Source organism: Piliocolobus tephrosceles, chromosome 11, assembly GCF_002776525.5.
Source record: "Piliocolobus tephrosceles isolate RC106 chromosome 11, ASM277652v3, whole genome shotgun sequence".
Lineage (NCBI taxonomy): Eukaryota > Metazoa > Chordata > Mammalia > Primates > Cercopithecidae > Piliocolobus > Piliocolobus tephrosceles.
In genome coordinates this window covers 45,071,731-45,087,105 of record NC_045444.1, presented here as the reverse complement: position 1 = coordinate 45,087,105, position 15,375 = coordinate 45,071,731, and the positions used below count along the sequence as shown (strand labels likewise).

The window sequence follows — 15,375 nt, the reverse complement described above, 5'->3', positions numbered from 1 at the left end:
AAGCTTTTCCACAAACTTCCCAGCTTATTTAAGTGGACCTTTTAATATATGTGAAAGTGAACTCCCAGAAAAGCAGATAATTAATTAGACCATTATTTTAGCACATTAATATATATACTATTTCCTTATTTAAATCTTATAATCTTTATCTGTACTTTTAATTTTCCATAGTGTTGGAAGGATAGTACTTTATATATCACAGGCACACTTAAAATACTTCAAGATTCAAATAAACAAATAAATAATTTAATGTCTTTATAAGGTTTACAAGAATAGCTTATAGGAGACAGTTTTGTTTTTTGTAATTTTAGGTCTCTCAGATTAACATAGATTGAATTTACGTATTAGACCTCCTTTTCCATCCAGGCTCTTCTATGTACCCTCTCCGGACCCTGATTTCCCTTTCTGCAAGAAAAATACTAATAAGCTGTATATGAATTCTTTGGTTGTTACAAGGATCATGTCAGATAATGGATCTAAAAGAACTACAAAGTGATATATAAATAGCAGTTGTACTTTATACTCTTATATGTGGTCATTGCAGAGCAGGGAGAAGTAGGGATAATTTTTCACTTAGTTTATTTTCTTCTAAAGTTTTTTATTCATTAATAGATATATTAATAGACATTAATGAAATAATAAGGGAATATATGTCTGCTATATTCTATGTGCTATGAACTTAATAGGTAATAGATTCCTTCTCTTTATCTTATAGCTAATTAAAATAAGGAAAAAACTCAGATGATTTATTCATCTAGTGTTTATTTGCACCTGTATTGTGCCTTGTACTAAGTGCTGTGGAGATGCAAAAGAAGACCAGGCTCACTGGTTCATGTCTGTATTCCTAGCACTTTTGGAGGCTGAGGCAGGAGGATTGCTTGAGCCCAGGAGTTCACAACGAGCCTGGGCAACATAGCAAGACCTTGTCTCTACTAAAAATCATATATATATATATATATATATATATATATATATAGGCACCTGTAATCTCAGTTAGTCAGGAGGCTAACATAGGGGGATCACTTGAACATAACAAGATGCAAAAGAATCAGTTAACCTGTCCCTATGCACAAAGAGCTCACAGTCTCATTTGGAAAGATATAGCACATATGAAGACAAATAGAACATACAAGTGTTTAATATGAGCAAGTAGTGCTCTGACAGGCAAGGCTGATAAGGATCAGTAAGTGTCAAACTAGTAGAAGCTACCATAAATAAATAGGTGCTGAAAGTTAATTCAACATGAACAATATACATTATTGTCATCATCTTATTTATTACTTTTTTTTTTTTTTGAGACGGAGTCTCGCTCTGTTGCCCAGGCTGGAGTGCAGTGGAGTGATCTTGGCTCACTGCAAGCTCCACCTCCCGGGTTCATGCCATTCTCCTGCCTCAGCCTCCCAGGTAGCTGGGACTACAGGTGCTCACCACCGCTCCTGGCTAATTTTTTTTGTAGTTTTTTAGTAGAGACGGGGTTTCACTGTGTTACCCAGAATGGTCTCGATCTCCTGACCTCACGATCTGCCCGCCTCTGCCTCCCAAAGTGCTGGGATTACAGGTGTGAGCCACCGCACCCGGCTGCTTATTTATTCCTTTTAAAAGTTCCTTAAAAGTATAATGTGTTCTTAATAAAGAAAGGTTAGATTTAACATTAAATATACAAGTTTTAAAAAAATACTTATAATAACATTAACATCAATTAATATAATGGGGAGAAGATATCAGACATTGGATTACCTTCACAGAAGAATATTAATTAAATCAAATTCATGTTGTACAAGAGGCAAGGTAATATATACCACAAGCAACACACATGGTGCTAATAACAACAACATTTATTAATGATGTTAACTTCAGAGCAGATAAATAACAGAGCACATGGGATCTGTGAGCCCCTACAGTGGTTCCATAAGGGTGTGCCTTGTCCAGTTGGAGACTGGACAAGAAACAAGATCACTCAAAGAGAGAAAACTCTACCTTCATACCACTGTATATTTTGAGATTAGTCCAAGTCCTTCATTATTCTAAGAAACAACATATATCTCAAAGGACCTCTGGGCCTAGGAACAACACTAGGAAGTATGCATTACAAAGGACCAGGGTCTACATACCAAGAACTTTGAGAACAGCAGCTAAAGACCCTACTGTTCCTCTGCAAATCAGCTCAATGGCTAAGCAGGTTTGCTGATGGGTCTTGGGAATGAGAGAAGGAAGAGAGCACCCATGGCCATTTAGCTAAGACTGAGAGTTTATTCCTTCTCAGTCCACCCCTTGACCCTTGGTGTGACTCACTAGATAATAAGCATCCTCATCTGGAATAGAAAGCAATTAGATTTTAAATGGGGCCTTCAGTGTTTGTTGAGAGTGCTGAGTCATTATATAGCCAAAGAAATTCCAAAACAAACAATATACCACAGCATTAGGAGATACAGAGCTCCCCAGAGCAATCTGGCTGCATATCCAACAAACAGTTCAAAGCTATGCAATTCTCTAATATTACTCAGGTCAAGGAAGCAATGCTAATTTGTTCAGTGATATGATCCCAGGCTCTCTTAATGGTAGCGTTTCCCACGATAGCAATTGCGGGTCATACCCTCAGCTTCATAGGTGTCTATTCAAGGCAAGAGCCCTTGTACAAAGTAATGAAAGCCTGTATCCTTGACACCTGCGGATAGGCTCTAATGCTAGCACTGGAGAGCACTGCTGGGAAAGTGACCAGTGTCTTAGATTTTGAGTCACTATTAAAGGTCTCATAGTATTTCCAAAATGTGCAGTGTTATGTACAGGTGGGAGGCAGGGAAAGCATGCCTTTCACATAAGACTAGTTCCATTGGATTACAGAGGTTTCATGCTACATTTTATATCCACTTGGCATTTATGTTCTCCTGGGGTTAACACGCTGTTGGCACGCTATCAGACTCAACTGCAGGTCTGAAGTGGAAGTATTTGGTTGAGAGTTTTATGCTGCTTTGGGGTACTCCTAATGTGGGACATGGATCCACTGGGAGCCAAGATGTCAGAGTACATGTTTCTCTGCACCTGAGAAGATGAATAGAGTTTTACACAGTATGATTAGTTAAGGAAGAATTATGGAGGGCCAGGGCAAATGAGAACTCTGGGAGTAGAATTTCCAGAAGGTCCTCCACAGTTGAGTATGTTAAGCATAACAAATCCCACATTGTGATAGCTTTGCACGGAGTGTCATTGTGTGGGATTGCTGCACAGGATTATTTGGTACAGTTTGTTAATATCTGCAAGGAAGATACCACCCTTTCACTTTTTTTGGTCAGGCACGTTTATGCCCAAAGCACAGTCCATTATCATCTTCAAGGACAACCTATATAGTCTGTTCTTTCTTTCTGGAACAGTAAATTCCACATGAAAGCAGGAGTTGTACTTTCCCACCAGAGATACCCTGTGGATAGAATATACTACATGGATATAGAGGCTGCAGCAAAATCTCCCACTTGCAGAATAAGCATACAACAGAAATTTAGAATGTTTGGAATAAAGAGAGAATCAAAGTTGCTCTTCTGTAGGTGTAGCTAGCAAGTGTCATCAGGAAGTCAGGAGGGCATCCAAGTTTGTATCCATCCATTTGTCTGTGATATGAACACGCAAAGCTCTCAGCCACCTGTTGAAATTATGACAGGTACAAGGAAAGAACTATTGAGGTGTAAAAACTCAGGTCTTGGCATACCAAGTAAATTCTTTGTCTGTTTCTGCTTTTTGACTCCCAGGTGCCAAGGAACTTCACCAAAGTGGAGGGACCTTTATGAGTATAAACAACAGAGGTAACCCAGACCAGACAATCTTACAGAAGTCATTGTTAAAGGGATGGGCACAGCTGTCTTTCAGAATGCTGTTCCACCATTCTATACTGCCTGTGGATAAGAGGGAGCCTAGACTAGCCACTTAGTACCATGTTGGCAATACCATTCTACATGGTCCCATTGTAGAATGCCAGCAGCTGTGAAAGCACTTTCAGGGCTTGTGTCATATCTGGAAACCCCAATATATAACAGTATGCCTCAGTCTTGATAGCATGTATATTATCTGCAAATGCAAGAGACACAGTAATTCCAAAGGTGTATACCATTCATTAGCTAGAGGAGATCAAACACCCAAAAACTAACACATGCCATCATGTGTTATGACTGATGAGACCAGTCATAGATCACTTGTAGTTCTGGTGTCAAACAGGGTTAGGCAAACGGGTTTGTTAAATTGTGAAATGGTGTTGCGCAGTACCCCTGCCTGAGTCTGTTCTTGTATAAGAAATGCAACCTGTTTCACCTCTAGGTGTGCAACACTGTCACATGATATCTGCCGACCTTGTAAGTATAGGTGGGTTTTGGCAACATACGTGGCCAACAGTTATAGAAGCTACCAACAGAAGTCACACAAAAAAAGGGCAATGCATGGTGGCTTATACCTGTAATCCCAGCACTTTGGGAAGCTGAGGTGGGAGAATCAGTTGAGCCCAGGAGTTCAAGACCAGCCTGGGTGACATGGTGGAATCACATCTCTACAGAAAAATTAGCCAGGTATAGTTCCAGCTACTCAGGAGTTTGAGGTGGGAGAATCAATTAAGCACGGGTGTTCGAGGCTACAGTGAGCCACAGTTGCATCACTGCACTTCAGCCTCGGGGACAGAGCAAGACCCTGTCTCAAAAAGAAGAAAAGTCCAACTGACATGTCGACTTAAATACCCCACCCTGATAAAGGAACAACTAAAGTTCACGCAAAAGGTCCAAAAGCCTTCATAGTGATTGTAATTCTAATCTTTCAGCCATAGGTAACACGGAATCCAAACCCCAGTTGAGGAATTTGTTTGCCACAGCTCTTTTGCAGTCTGGAATAATAGATACTGGTCCTCCATTTCTAGCAAACCCATAAATATTGGAGGCTGTTCTCTTTTCCAGCATAATCATCTAGGGTACATGGTTAGTGATCCCTTGGAAGAGATTAAAGGGGAATGAGCCCACCCATATTTCTCCTTTGAGTTTGAAAGGGCTCAGATTAGGAACAAAGAATCTTGGCTTCTAGAGTTGACTCAAATTCATAAAGTGGAACTGATGACTAGGAGCGTTCCCACCAGCAATGCCACTTCCAGAGTCAAGGTAATGCAGGGTATCTCCCAGTCTCTATGTCCTTTTCTGGAGAGTCTCGAGGTTGTGAGATCTTCCAAGTTTGTGTGGATGAAGCTTAATAGCCCTCGTCCTCCCCAGGGACCTTCTTCACGTAATCTTCTAGTGAATCCACCTCTCCCAATAATTACTCAAGCCTGTAAACTATTCAGTATCATGTTTCATCTCACATGTCCCTTTTCCACAGTCTCAGTGGGTCTTTTAACTTTTTGAATAGGACCACACTCCCACACTCAAGAATTAGGCCACCTCTCAATTTCTGTCTTATTCCTTCTGAGCAATACCACATTTATTGCTGTGAGGGAGACTGCCTGAAGTTGGGCCCATCTGTCTATTCCTTCTTTTGTTCCTTCTTTCTTTATATTTTGGGCAGAAACCTCTGCATCTCATGAGACCCTGTCTCTTTCCATTTCCGCCCCTGCTGTGGGGCTTGTATGATCTAAAAGAACTATTTCATGTCCAACATTGCCTCCCAGATGAAGGAATAAAGTCAAAGCCGTTGTCCGCTTAGGAGGACCTGCTCTGATTCGGTCATCCAACATTCTCTGCACCGAGAGCATGTTGTTAGGGATTCTGTACTCAAACCCTGGATTTTCTTATAATTATGCTAACACAGCCGGTTGTCTCAGAGTGTGTCCAAGTAACTTCACTATCTGTGGATCTAGTCCGCTTCACATTCAAGTCTCAGGAAAATCACCGCAATGGTAATATGTATTACCCATGCTACCAAGCATCCAGTTTAGAAGCAGGGTGACAACATCAGCCCCAGTATTATTCGTCAACCCAGACTGCTCATTGTTCAACCAGGCCATGTGTTTCCCTTTACTCAGCTTCACTTAACACCACTGTTGTCTCCTAACCATGCAAGTTAGCAGGCCAAGCCTCTGCTATCCCTACAGTAGTGAACCTATTAAGAGCTTTGCTCTTGCTCTGTATAATGCTGGATCTCCTCCTGCTGGTGTTCCCATTCAGGCTCCTGAACACTGTGCCTCACAGTAACTGGCTTCACATACAGCAGGACCAGTTGCCTCATATTGTAGATGAACAGTGGGAATTTGTCCCACCTTCCCTTCTAGAGAGACTACCACACCCTTTCTAGTGCACCCTACCCCTTTGAACTCCTGAAAATCTCTAAGTTGATAAAGAGAAGAGAGAAAACTTAATTTCAAGCCACCTTATTACACTGGAAACCCTCTTTACCACTTGAGGGCTTCTGCCATTCTCAGGCATAGCTGTTGAGACCATCCTAACTGCCAAGTGAATGACCACTGTGCCCAGGAGAAATTATTTGACCCATGGGTTCTCTTCTTTCAGAAAGCCATGACATCGGGACTTTGTTGGGCACCACCTGTAGTACAAGATGCATAGTTACGCAAACCACTGACCCACATGGTGCTAATAGCAGCAAAGTTTGTTAGTGAGAGTAACCTACAAGCAGAGAAGTAACCGTACACAGGATTCCCAGCCTCCATAATGAGTCCACAGGACTTGGACATGCAACAAGACCACTCCAAGAGACGAAACACTGTACCCCACACCTTGTTCTGTATGCATTAGTGTGAGAAAGAGTAGAAAGCACTTAATTTCTGAGTAATGATAAACATTATCAAGGGACCTTTGGGTTTAGAAACAGTGCTAGGACATATGCATATCAAGGGTAAAAGTCCACATAGGGAGGACGCTGAGAACAGTGTTGACGTCAGCTGAAGGCCTTCTGACCTGCTGCTGCCTCTCAGGGAAGTGGGAAAGAAGAAAGCGCCCATGGCCTTCCAGCCAAAACCAAAGATTTTTTTTCCAGTTCAGTTCACTGTTTTTGTTTGTTTGTTTGTTTTTTGTTTTGTTTTATTATACTGTAAGTTCTGAGATACAAGTGCAGAACGTACAGGTTTGTTACACAGGTATTCATGTGCCATAGTGGTTTGCTGCACCCATCAAACCGTCATCTACATTAGGTATTCCTCCTAATGCTATTCCTCCCCCAGACCCTCACCCCCCCAACAGGCCCTGGTGTGTGATGTTCCCTTCCCTATGTGCATGTGTTCTTATTGTTCAACTCCCACTTATGAGTGGGAACATGTGGTGTTTGCTTTTCTGTTCCTCTGTTAGCTTGCTGAGAGTCATGGTTTCCAGCTTCATCCATGTCCCTGCATGTCCCTGCAGGACATGAACTCATCCTTTTTTATTTCTGCATAGTATTCCATGGTGTATATGTGCCACATTTTCTTTATCCAGTCTATCATTGATGGGCATTTGAGTTGGTTCCAAGTCTTTGCTATTGTGAACAGTGCTGCAATGAACATACATATGCATGTGTCTTTATAGTAGAATGATTTATAATCCTTTGGGTATATACCCAGTAATGGGATTGCTGGATCAAATTGTATTCCTGGCTCTAGATCCTTGATGGATTCATCGCCACACAGTCTTCCACAATGGTTGAACTAATTTACATTCCCACCAACAGTGTAAAAGTGTTCCTATTTCTCCATATCCTCTCCAACATCTGTTGTTTCCTGACTTTTTAATGATTGCCATTCTAACTGGCATGAGATGGTATCTCATTGTGGTTTTGATTTGTATTTCTCTAATGACCAGTGATGATGAGTATTTTTTCATGTGTCTGTTGGCTGCATAAATATCTTCTCTTGAGAAGTGTCTGTTCATATCCTTTGCCTGCTTTCTGATGGGGTTATTTTTTTCTTATAAATTTGTTGAAGTTCCTTGTAGATTCTGGATATTAGCCCTTTGTCAGATGGATAGATTGCAAAAATTTTCTCTCATTTTGTATGTTGAGTTTGTTGAGAGTTTTTAGCATGAAGGCTATTGAATTTTGTCAAAGGCCTTTTCTGCATCTATTGAGATAATCATGTGGGTTTTGTCATTGGTTCTGTTTATGTGATGGATTATGTTTATTGATTTCCGTATGTTGAAACAGCCTTGTATCCCAGGGATGAAGCCAACTTGATCATGGTGGATAAGCTTTCTGATGTGCTGCTGGATTCAACTTGCCAGTATTTTATTGAGAATTTTCACATCAATGTTCATCCAGGATATTGGCCTGAAATTTTCTTTTCTTTTTTTTTTTTTTTTTGTTGTGTCTCTGCCAGGTTTGGGTATCAGGATAATGCTGGCCTTATAACATGAGTTAGGAAGGAGTCCCTCTTTTTCTATTGTTTGGAATAGTTTCAAAAGGAATGGTAGCAGCTCTTTTTTGTACCTCTGATAAAATTTGGCTGTGAATCCGTCTGGTACTGAGCTTTTTTTGGCTGGTAGGCTATTAGTTATTGCCTCAATTTCAGAACTGTATTGGTCTATTCAGGGATTCGACTTCTTCCTGATTTAGTCTCGGGAGAGTGTGTGTGTCCAGGAATTTATCAATTTCTTCCAGATTTTCTAGTTTATTTGTGTAGAGGTGTTTGTAGTATTCTCTGATGGTAGTTTATATTTCTGTAGGATCAGTGGTGATATCTACTGTATCATGTTTTATTGTGTCTATTTGATTCTTCTCTCTTTTCTTCTTTATTAGTCTGGCTAGCAGTCTATCTATTTTGTTGATCTTTTCAAAAAACCAGCTACTGGATTCATTGATTTTTTTTGAGGGGCCTTTTGTGTCTCTGTCTCCTTCAGTTCTGCTCTGATCTTAGTTATTTCTTGTCTTCTGCTAGCTTCTGAATTTGTTTGCTCTTGCCTGTCTAGTTCTTTTAATTGTGATGTTAAGGTGTTGTTTTTAGATCTTTCCTGCTTTCTCTTATGGTCATTTAGTGCTATAAATTTCCCTCTAAACACTGCTTTGGCTGTGTCCCAGAGATTCTGGTACGTTGTGTCTTTGTTCTCATTAGTTTCAAATAACTTACTTATTTCTGCCTTCATTTCATTATTTACCTAGTAGTCATTCAGGCACAGGTTGTTTGGTTTCCATGTAGTTGTGTGGTTTTGAGTGAGTTTCTTAACCCTGAGTTATAATTTGATTGCACTGTGGTCTGAGAGACTGTTAATTATTATTTCCATCATTTTGCATTTGCTAAGGAGTGTTTTACTTCCAATTATGTGGTCAATTTTAGAATAAGTGCGATGTGGTGCTGAGAAGAATGTATATTCTGTTGATTTGGGGTGGAGAGTTCTGTAGATGTCTATTAGGTCCCCTTGGTCCAGAGCTGAGTTCAATTCCTGAATGTTCTTGTTAACTTTCTGTCTCGTTGATCTAACATTGACAGTGGAGTGTTAAAGTCTCCCACTATTATTATGTTAGAGTCTAAGTCTCTTTGTAGGTTTCTAAGAACTTGCTTTATTAATTTGCGTGCTGCTGTATTGGGTGCATATATATTTAGGATAGTTAGCTCTTCTTGTGTTGATCTCTTTACCATTATGTAATGCCTTTCTTTGTCTTTTTTTATCTTTGTTGGTTTAAAGTCTTGTTTTATCAGAGACTACGATTGTAACCCCTGCATTTTTTACTTTCCATTTGTTTGGTAAATATTCCTCCATCCCTTTGTTTTGAGCCCTATTTGTATCTTTTCGTGTGAGATGCGTCTCCTGAATACAGCATACCAATGGGTCTTGACTCCTTATCCAATTTGCCAGTCTGTGTCTTTTAATTGGGGCATTTAGCCTGTTTACATTTAAGTTTAATATTATTATATGTGTATTTGATCCTGTCATTATGGTGCTAACTGGTTATTTTGCCCAATAGTTGATGCAGTTTCTTCATAGTCTTGATGATGTTTACAATTTGGTATGTTTTTGCAGTGGCTGGTACCAGTATTTCCTTTCCATGTTTAGTGCTTCCTTCAGGAGCTCTTGTAAGACAAGCCTGGTGGTGACAAAATCTCTCAGCATTTGCCTGTCTGTAAAGGATTTTATTTCTCCTTCACTTATGAAGCTGAGTTTGACTGGAGATGAAATTCTGGGTTGAAAATTCTTTTTGTTTGTTTGTTTGTTTGTTTTGCTTTTCAAACTTTATTATTATCAATAAGCAACTTTATGTGTTATCACAAACTCTTCTTTAACAGTACTTTTCCTGGCTGTATACTATTTCCAAAAAATGACCTAGCTACTCTTTTTTTTTTTTTTTTAATTATACTTTACATTCTAGGGTACATGTGCACAACGTGCAGGTTTGTTACATATGTATACATGTGCCATGTTGGTGTGCTGCACCCATTAACTCATCATTTACATTAGGTATATTTCCTAATGCTATCCCTTCCCTCTCCCCCCTCCCCACAATAGGCCCCAGTGTGTAATGTTCCCCTTCCTGTGTCCAAGTGATCTCATTGTTCAATTCCCACCTATGAATGAGAACATGCGGTATTTGGTTTTCTGTTCTTGCGATAGTTTGCTGAGCATGATGGTTTCCAGCTGCATCCATGTCCCTACAAAGGACATGAACTCATCCTTTTTTATGGCTGCAGAGTATTCCATGGTGTATATGTACCACATTTTCTTAATCCAGTCTGTCACTGATGGACATTTGGGTTGATTCCAAGTCTTTGCTATTGTGAATAGTGCCGCGATAAACATACGTGTGCATGTGTCTTTATAGCAGCATGATTTATAATCCTTTGGGTATATACCCAGTAATGGGATGGCTGAGTCAAATGGTATTTCTAGTTCTAGATCCTTGAGGAATCACCACACTGTCTTCCACAATGGTTGAACTAGTTTACAGTCCCACCAATAGTGTAAAAGTGTTCCTGTTTCTCCACATCCTCTCCAGCACCTGTTGTTTCCTAACTTTTTAATGGTCACCATTCTAACTGGTGTGAGATGGTATCTCATTGTGGTTTTGATTTGCATTTCTCTGATGGCGAGTGATGATGAGCATTTTTTATGGCAAGTGATGATGAGCATTTTTTCATGTGTCTGTTGGCTGTATAAATGTCTTCTTTTGAGAAGTGTCTGTTCATATCTTTTGCCCACTTTTTGATGGGGTTGTTTGTTTTTTTCTTGTAAATTTGTTTGAGTTCTTTGTAGGTTCTGGATGTTAGCCTTTTGTCAGATGAGTAGATTGCAAAAATTTTCTCCCATTCTGTAGGTTGCCTGTTCACTCTGATGGTAGTTTCTTTTGCTGTGTAGAAGCTCTTTAGTTTAATTAGATCCCATTTGTCAATTTTGGCTTTTGTTGCCGTTGCTTTTGGTGTTTTAGACATGAAGTCCTTGCCCATGCCTATGTCCTGAATGGTATTACCTAGTTTTTCTTCTAGGGTTTTTATGGTTTTAGGTCTAACATTTAAGTCTCTAATCCATCTTGAATTAATTTTCATATAAGGACTAAGGAAAGGATCCAGTTTTAGCTTTCTACTTATGGCTAGCCATAAATTATTTTCTTTAAGAATGTTGAATATTGGCCCCTGCTCTCTTCTGCCTTCTAGGGTTTCTGCAGAGAGATCTGCTGTTAGTCTGATGGATTTCCCTTTTTGCAACCCAACCCGACCCAACCCAGAGAAAAAACCCAACCTTTTTCTCTGGCTGCCCTTAACATTTTTTCCTTCATTTCAACCTTGGTGAATCTGATGATTATGTGTCTTGGGGTTGCGCTTCTCAAGGAGTATCTTTGTGGTGTTCCCTGTATTTTGAATATTGGTCTCTCTTGCTAGGTTGGGGAAGTTCTCCTGGATAATATCCTGAAGTATGTTTTCCAGCTTAATTCCATTCTCCCCATCACTTTCAGGTACACCAATCAAACGTAGGTTTGGTGTTTTCACATAGTCCCATATTTCTTGGAAGCTTTGTTCATTTCTTTTCATTCTTTTTTCTCTAATCTTGTCTTCACACTTTATTTCATTAAGTTGATATTCAATCACTGATAGCCTTTCTTCTGTTTGATTTGGCTATTGCTACTTGTGTGTGCTTTCCAAAGTTCTCGTGCTGTGTTTTTCAGCTCCATCAGGTCATTTATGTCCTTCTGTAAACTGGTTATTCTAGTTAGCAATTCCTCTAACCTTTTTTCAATGTTCTTAGCTTCCTTGCATTGGGTTAGAACATGCTCCTTTAGCTCAGAGGAGTTTGTTATTACCCACCTTCTGAAGCCTACTTCTGTCAGTTCATCAAACTCATTCTCTATCCAGTTTTGTTCCCTTGCTGGCGAGGAGTTGTGATCCTTTGGAGGAGAAGAGGCCTTCCAGTTTTGGGAATTTTCAGCCTTTTTGTGCTGGTTTTTCCTCATCTTCGTGGATTTATCTACCTTTGGTCTTTGATGTTGGTGAGCTTCGGATGGAATTTCTGTGTGGACGTCCTTTTGATTGATGTTGATGCTATTCCTTTCTGTTTGTTAGTTTTCCTTCTAACAGTTAGGCCCTTCTGCTGCAGGTCTGCTGGAGTTTGCTGGAGGTCCACTCCAGATCTTATTTGCCTGTATCACCAGTGGAGGCTGCAGAACAGCAAAGATTGCTACCTTTTCCTCCCTGTGGAATCTTCGTCCCACAAGGGCACCCGCCAGATGCCAACCAGAGCTCTCCTGTATGAGGTGTCTGTCGACCCCTGCTCTGAGGTGTCTCCCAGTCAGGAGGCATGGGGGTCAGGGACTCAATTGAGGAGGCAGTCTGTCCCTTAGCAGAGCTGAAATACTGTGCTGGGAGATCCTCTGCTCTCTTCAGAGCCAGCAGGCAGGAATGTTTAAGTGTGCTGAAGCTGTGCCCACAGCCGTGTCTTCCCCCAGGGAGATGGGAGTTTGATCTATAAGCCCCTGACTGGGGCTGCTGTCTTTCTTTAAGAGATACCCTGCCCAGAGAGGAGGAATCTAGAGAGGCAGTCTGACTGCAGCAGCTTCGCTGAGCTGCAGTGGGCTCCACCCAGTTCCAACCTCATGGCAGTTTTATTTACACTGTGAGGGGAAAACCACCTACTCAAGCCTCTGTAATGGCGACGCCCCTCCCCACACCAAGCTCAACCATCCCAGGTTGACTTCAAACTGCTGTGCTTGCAGTGAGAATTTCAAGCCAGTGGATCTTAGTTTGCTAGGCTCTGTGAGGGTGAGATCTGCTGAGCTAGACCACTTGGCTTCCTGGCTTCACCCCCCCTTTCCAGGGGAGTGAATGGTTCTGTCTTGCTGGCACTCCAGGCACCACTGGGGTATGAAAAAAACTCCTGTGGCTAGCTCAGTGTCTGCGCAAATTGCCACCCAGTTTTGTGCTTGAAACCCAGGGCCCTGGTGGCACAGGCACTGGAGGCAATCTCCTAGTCTGCAGATTACAAAGACTGTGGGAAAAGCATAGTATCTGGGCCGGGGTGCACCATTCTTCACAGCACAGTCTGTCATGGCTTCCCTTGGCTAGGAGAGGGAGTTCCCAGACCCCTTGCACTTCCCAGGTGAGGCGACACCCCACCCTACTTCGGCTCGCCCTCTGTGGGCTGCACCCACTGTCTAACCAGTCCCGATGAGATGAGCCAAGTACCTCAGTTGGAAATGCAGAAATCACCCACCTTCTGCGTTGATCGTGCTGGGAGCTGCAGACTGGAGCTATTGGTATTCAGCCATCTTGCCTGGAAGTAGTTCACTGTTTTTTAGAAAACCATTTGGAGTATGTTAGATTGTAGATAATTTATTCACTATTGGAAGGAAACTGAAACACTTATTGTTAATTATACTGTGATATGAATACTATTCTTTCATTTTGTATTAGGATATAGTTACAGCATTAAGTTTGCAAGTATACAATGTAATTGCTACCATGGAAATATGAAAATCTTACCTTAAAGATAATGGTTTTATGTTATCATCTTAAAATTTTTACATCAGCCTGGAAAGGAACAGTCTTAAATAGACATAATAAGAATCTGCTTCCTTTAGTCTCTTCCACAATAATCTCAAGATGCTTCCTAGCATCTTCCTTCCATGATCTTCAAGATGCTTCCTAGGAGCTGGTTTGTGGTAACACTGCCAACTGAAGACGGGAAAGCTCTGCAAGTACTCCTAAGGCTTAGCCGTACTGAATGGGTAGGGGCGCTTGAGCCCTAGGAAGAGGCCATTTGTGATTGAACCTCTCTTCAACCTGTACTCTAAATGCCAGTGTTTTTACATTTCTTGCTTTTTCTGTTTCGCTTAGAGTTTAGTAAAGTCTCACTGAAAGTTTTAGCTTGCTTCAGTCCAACTAAGGAGAGCCAAACGAAAGATGTTTCACTTGAACCAAAAATGGTGGACCCCCAGAATCCCATGAGAACTATTAGGTGAACCAACAGGGGTCAGAGTGATTCTGGTAAAACTCAAGGAGACATAGCTTCTTTCCAGCAGCAAACTTTGCTACTTTTAGCATTTGTTTAAATTAGGAAATGCTATTTTGTCATTATGTACTGCAGTTGCTGCCAGGGTAGTTAATTAAGTGAGGAGTACTTCCAATTTTCTCTCTTAGTTGTCTTCCTCTCCTTTCTTCTGCTTTGAAGATGGTTATTTATAGTCATTGACGCATGTCAAAGAAGTAAGGACTGGAAAGACCAAGGGATTATATGAGATAAAAGATAGAAAACTATTTAAAATTAAAGAATCTCTTTACACTAAATATCCCATATATATTTTCAAATGATTAAAAGTAATTTTACGGCCAGTAATTTTATCATTTTATCAAATGATAAAAAGTAAAATTACGGCTCACACCTGTAATCCCAGCACTTTGGGAGGCCGAGGCATGCAGATCATGGGAAGTCATGAATTCGAGACCAGCCTGACCACCATTCGAATGTAAAAGTCAAAGATAGTCGTGACTTTTGAAATTACCATCAGCTCAATATTAGATACAAATAAGTCATCAATGAGTATCAAACTAGTAAAAAATGGTGTGTTTCTTATTTGTTTTAGAATATATGACAGTAATTTTTGAAATTTTTTTAGTTCTCAGAATACAAATATTAGTACTCCCTTACTAGATAATACATCACCTAAAGTTAAAAGGATTGGAACACACAGGTATATGAGGAGAATATTTGTGACTATTTTCACATGTGCCTAACTGGAGGTAAAAGTATATGTCTTGGTTTTTTTCTTCTTTGCATGCCTGCTAACTATGATTGGATGCCAGAGATTGTGAATTTTACCTTGTTGAGTGCTGGATATTGTTAAGTTCCTATATTCTTGACATTTGTTTAACCTAGGCACAGTTAAATTATATCCTTGGAAAAGTTCGATACTTTCAAGTCTTGCATTTAAACTTTGTCAGGCAGAACTAGAACAGTGCTCATTCTAGGGCTGATTATCCCCTGCTACTAAAGCAAGATCCTTCTGAGTACTCTACCC

At 40.5% G+C, this 15,375-nt stretch overlaps 1 protein-coding gene across 23 annotated transcripts in view; it reads left to right on the top strand.

Moving 5' to 3' along the window:
• The window catches only part of BAZ2B (bromodomain adjacent to zinc finger domain 2B), a 430,125-nt gene that overhangs the window by 373,746 nt on the left and 41,004 nt on the right, over positions 1-15,375 (top strand). For 17 of the 23 annotated variants that reach the window (XR_003309384.2, XR_003309383.2, XM_026454040.2 and 14 more), the window contains one exon: positions 3,741-3,794. The exons of the other annotated variants lie outside the window; for them this stretch is intronic. Coding sequence is in view for 15 of the 17 variants with exons in the window: in XM_026454040.2 (XP_026309825.1) it covers positions 3,741-3,794 (54 nt within the window). In the remaining 2 variants the exon portion in view is untranslated. The remainder of the gene's footprint in view (positions 1-3,740; positions 3,795-15,375) is intronic. 23 annotated transcript variants of the gene reach the window in all.